This window comes from Lupinus angustifolius, unplaced genomic scaffold (assembly GCF_001865875.1).
Source record: "Lupinus angustifolius cultivar Tanjil unplaced genomic scaffold, LupAngTanjil_v1.0 Scaffold_45_19, whole genome shotgun sequence".
Taxonomy (NCBI): domain Eukaryota; kingdom Viridiplantae; phylum Streptophyta; class Magnoliopsida; order Fabales; family Fabaceae; genus Lupinus; species Lupinus angustifolius.
The window spans coordinates 1,492-6,734 of NW_017721771.1; the positions used below are offsets into that span (position 1 = coordinate 1,492).

General features: G+C 34.9%; 1 protein-coding gene across 2 annotated transcripts; it reads right to left on the bottom strand.

Annotated features, from left to right (window-relative positions):
- Window positions 1-1,179: 1,179 nt before the first annotated feature.
- On the bottom strand, window positions 1,180-4,970 carry LOC109338819 (zinc finger protein 346-like). Of its 2 annotated transcripts, XM_019576146.1 has the most exons (4): window positions 4,626-4,969; window positions 3,145-3,389; window positions 2,988-3,093; window positions 1,180-2,119 (listed from the first exon to the last, which is right to left on the bottom strand). In XM_019576146.1, exons 1-4 carry the CDS (start codon window positions 4,884-4,886, stop codon window positions 1,607-1,609), a joined length of 1,125 nt encoding a protein of 374 aa, XP_019431691.1. In that variant the 5' UTR covers window positions 4,887-4,969; the 3' UTR covers window positions 1,180-1,606. The 2 variants fall into 2 exon arrangements, with proteins under 2 accessions (XP_019431691.1, XP_019431690.1); XM_019576145.1 differs by having other exon boundaries at window positions 2,988-3,389; window positions 4,626-4,970.
- Window positions 4,971-5,243: the final 273 nt, after the last annotated feature.

Sequence of the window (5,243 nt, forward strand, 5' to 3'; positions counted from 1 at the left end):
AACTACCAAGTTCAGACATTGTTTGGACTTGATTAATGTTCAAAATCTCTAGTGAGCATGAAGAAGATTAGCATGAGAATAACTATGATAGTCTTTTAGCCAAGGTGGAGATTTCTTGAATATTGGCTAAAAGAAAAAGATGATGAAAAGACTTTCTTTAGCCAAACAAAAAAGAAGTGGCTAAATATCATCTTGAAGAAAGAGAGAATTTCTAGCCAAGAAAAAAGAAGTGGCTATGGTGAAACCAACATTAATGTTATTTTCCTTTGGCCACATAATCTTCAAGAACTTTGGCTATAAATAGGAGTGTTTCATGTCATTGTAACACACACTAAATACTTAGCTTAGTGCATATTCTCTCTTCTTGTTCTAATTGTGTGAGAAATACTTGAGTGAGATTGAAATTGAGTGTACTTGGGTTTTGGGAAGTGAGTGAAACACTTGGAATTCTCTTTTATCATAATGGAATAATCTTTGTTGCTTTTCAGCTGTGGACGTAGGCAAATTGCCGAACCACATTAAATTCACGATGTCATTTTCTCTATGGGTCTTGCGCTCCATTACAATGCTGAAAATGGATCAAATATATGAACATGTTCTATTATTTGTGCAGAGATCGGTGTAGGATCACTCATAGTGGTGTTACATGCTATTTTTTCTATTTGAATAACTACAGAATTTTCAGAAGACTTCGCAGATGTTGGATTGGAACTTGTCCTATAAGTTTCTTTCAACTCAAGTCGTTCCCTCTAAAATTCAACTCACAAACAAATCTTAAAGAGATCTATCGGGATGACCAGAGAGCTAATTTAATGTAACAAGTTTGACAAATGGCTTTAAAACTTATTAACCCCAAGTTAGTTCCACAGTTATAATAGTCACATAAATGAAAAGTTAAGGAAATAGAAATTTACACACAAATGTATCTAGCTTCACCTGAAGGTGAATATTATAAGTCTGATAGGATTGATGCAATCAAAAAACACTAGTTAGCAATATAATGGTTGAGTGTCTGAATACACGGATCCAAAGACTAAGAGATAAGGGATTCAGAGGATCTGAATGTAAGAGGAAGAAATGCAATGAAAGTTCAGCTTTCCAAATTTTCATGTAGACCCACTAACCATAAAGTATCCTCTTAACAAATGACCATTTAAGCTTGCCATAATAAGCTTTGGCTAAAACAACATTGATAGCCATGATCCTCATAGAATGAATGCTTTCTTGGAGAATAACCACATTTTCTATACAGTACAACCATCACTTTATATTAACCTATGCTTAGTATTATGGTACTCTTACCTCAAATAATTTGAGCAGCTGAAAGAAGTTAAATGATTCCAAAAAATAAAGCAAATGTAACTAACAAAATGAAGTTGGCCACTGAAATTTGGAACCTCCACGCTTCATGTATATTGGATGATACAGAATTCTACAGAATTATATAGATTCCAGAATACAAACCATAAGCTCCTCCCACAAAAGTACAAAGCTATACATGACATCCGATGGAGATAAAAGAGCTGAACTTAACTTAACGACGAGCAAAAGAAAAATGATCATTATATACTCTCCGAGTTTAGATGGCACTAAGGAAGTAATAATCTCAGCTAGTAGTTGACCCTGTTGATTGTGACTGCTTCTTCACTGCAGCAGCATGTTTTTGCCCAGTAAGATGAGTATTAAAAACTGTCTGGCTGTTGCAAACGACGTTGCAGAGAGTGCATAATCTAACAGCAGCTGCTGAAGCACCACCTTCTACAACTTTACGTTTCTTTGCCTCAATATCCATTTCAGATGCCTTCGGTGATTTTTGTTTATCGATACTGGGCTTTTCCTGTGGCCCAATTATTGAATTCTCTGCACTTTGCAAAGCATTTCCTGCCATGGCACCAGCATCAATTTTAGGTTTTGACAGTTTCTCCAAGTTCTTAAGGTGTTTCCTCCCTGATAAGTGTACAATATACACATCCCTGCTATTACAATTGATCTTGCAAACTGCACACCATGCAGATTGAGCAACCTTGATTTTCTTCGGGGCTTTTTTCCAAGGACCAACACTGTGACGCTTAAATGCAGCAATATATGGACCAACCCCATTATTAGACATCAAGCTAACCTACAGAGTGACCAGTAGTTTCCAACTTACAAATATTCCTGGAATGGTTCCCACAACACACTTTTTTTTGCATTTCAAAATGTAAAACAATAAATGTGCAGCGTAGCAAAATGGATGCAGAAAATTCAACCAGAGAAGAGAAACAGATGGCACAAGATTAACAATCAAAAAATCTATTTGGACAAAGAAGCCACTGTTTGGAAGTGGTTCACTTTCAAATACAACATATCAATTGTGAAGCTTATAATGCAAAGTTAGAAAAATGAATTAGTTTATAGTTCACTTTTTCGCATATGATTAATTCAGGTCCCCACTGCCTTTGTTGGAGTTGCTTCAAGTGTATGTCACTGGTGTCCATTAAATGTTACCCCTGAATTGCCATCGTCATCTCCACCATTTTTTTCTTTTTATTCACTTAAACACAATGCTTCACAATGGATGGTGGGCACGCAACAATTTTCACTTAAATCACTAACTCCAAGGACATACAGAAAATAAGAAAATGGTAAATAAAAAAAGTATACAAATTTATGGCAAAAAAACAGTAAGATAGTTAGAAAATATAAGCATAAAAAAGGTATTACATGTAGGGTCCAAAAACTGGAATTTGGCTGTATAATACAAAATTTCTTTGTGATATAACCTTTTCAAGACAAAAGTAAATTGTAACAACAGTGTTTGCAAACCATGACCAAGATTTAGACAATGATAGAAATTAAGAAATTATGTCACTGGTGTGCATTGTGTTTGGATAAGCATTGAGGAAATTATGGACTATGATATAAATGAATGAGGAAGAAACAGAAAAATATATGATCTCAGAATGGCATTTAATCTTACAGAAAATGCATTTCAATTTACAAGTCACCTGACCACAGTGCTTTTTCCCAGCTAGATGTTTGTTCAATACTTCTTGACTATTGCACACAATGTTGCATGCTGTGCAAATCTTTACGGAATCAATGGTCGCACTACCATTTGAAACCTTCTGATTCTGGGATTCCATTTCCTTCCCAACAGCACCAGTTGACACTTGTCCTTGGATACTACTAATTTGACTTTGTACCTGCAGAGTCCTCTTGTGTTTCTTCCCTGATATGTGTTTTTCATAAACATCTCGGCTATTACAATCAATTTTGCAAACCTCACATTTCATTGCATTGGTGACATTGCTTTGGTTAGGCGTCATTATTGTGGTATAATTAGCATAAACTTGGTGTGACAATGTCTGATTAGATGCTGCTGAAGTCTCATACGATGATCCAACAGCCTGCATATCGGAAGCATTGGAATTCAAAACCACAGCGCAAATCTGAGGATCCCTATAACATTCAAGAGCTACAGGAAAGGCTCCCTAGTTTATTACTCTAACTGCACTTTCTGCCACCCTAATTTAACATTAAACACATGACACCCTAATTTAACATTATTAAATTTCATATTTAAATCGGATATATAACAATCGTCAGCATATATTATAAAAATTACTCTGCTTTCTTTTTCAACCTCCCACATTTCTCATATTGTTGAAAGCAATCATAGTAGCAGCACATAGCTAAAAAACCTATAAGAGAAATCCATTTCAAGGCAATTGTATGTAATGGCTCAAGAGTTTAGCTTCTACTTATGGAGCCTCTGATCAATGGAGTTCCATTGGATAATGTTCAAATCTTTATGAGGATCATGCCTTGATCAGGCTACACTCGTTCCACTCTCTTCCGAAACCCATGTATAAAAATTCCACATTTCTAGGAACAAGCCAAAAGATTTCCCATGAAGAAAAGCATCTAAACTTATCCAGTGTTTCACAATTACACAACAATAATTTGATTTAACAATTTCCACAAATGCAACAATAATAACAGGTTTTCAATTGCAGTCCGTAACGCAGTTCTGATAGTATCCGCAGGCATCTCATTTCCCTGCAATTGTCTGGAAGGCAACATAACTGCTACGTGATTGCAATTCAAAACCACATATGCTACACAAGAGACCAAGGAAAAGAGAGATGGACCATAAGGGTTACAAACTTGCAATTGCAATGATTTGAACAATTGTAATTTGAAACCAAATCTGGTTCATTAATTGTATTTATAGCCACTATATGTATTTATCTTGTTTCCTGTTTAATGGAATCAATATCAGCCATATGGATGGTGCTTTGTTGTGTCTTTTACCAAGTTGTTTTAGCCTTTTAGGCATAGTTTAAGAGATTGTTTCCGAGTTAAGTTTTAGAGGGGAAAGAAGGGAAACTCAAATGTATCTCTCAAAATGTATTTCACGACTCTCAGGCCTTCTTTTTTCCTTCATTCCCTTCCAAAACTCAACTCGCAAATAGACTATAAGGAGATATCATAGTCAATTGTTTAAAGATTCCAACATCAAATATCATCAAGGTACTGTGTATATATTGGCATCTTGGACATGTAAATAAACACGGAATTCCTCCATAACTTTATTAAAATGTCATGAAAAATGGAAACTTTGATTTCAAAAAAGAACTTACAAGACCATATCCGATGGGATCAGATTGTTGAACAATCCAGTTCTGAGAAAGCGCTGTTTGGGAATCATAAGCAGCAGAAGAAGAAGGATGGGTTGGATTTGAAAGGTTAAATATGGAATTTCCAAGAGGGTCAGTAGTACCAGGAGGATGAAGAGAAGAATACGAGGAGAGTTGAGGGAAAGATAACAAGAATGGATTTGAAGAATAAGATTGTTGCTGTAAATTGGGAAAGGGATTAAGGTGCTGCTGTTGTGGGTACATATTGGATTAATTGATTGAAGGGAAGAGGTCAATTGTGTCTACTATGAAGCGCGATACCAACGATTGAGCAGTGACTGTATTAGAGGTTCATGGAAGAAGTGGAAAAACTATTAACAGATGAGAGCTGAAATGTGTATTAGAAATATATATTTTTAATATTAACACCTATTTATTTTCATATTTCACGTATAGTATTTGAAAAAATATAAAAAAAAATCAATATAATATTAGATGTGAGTTAAATTGGTCATTTAAATATTTTTATGACTTATGTTAGGGATCATTTAACCAATATTCGTGACTTTTTAGTAGTTATTTAATTTTTTTTTCCAGAATCAAATTAGTAAATGCTGAAAT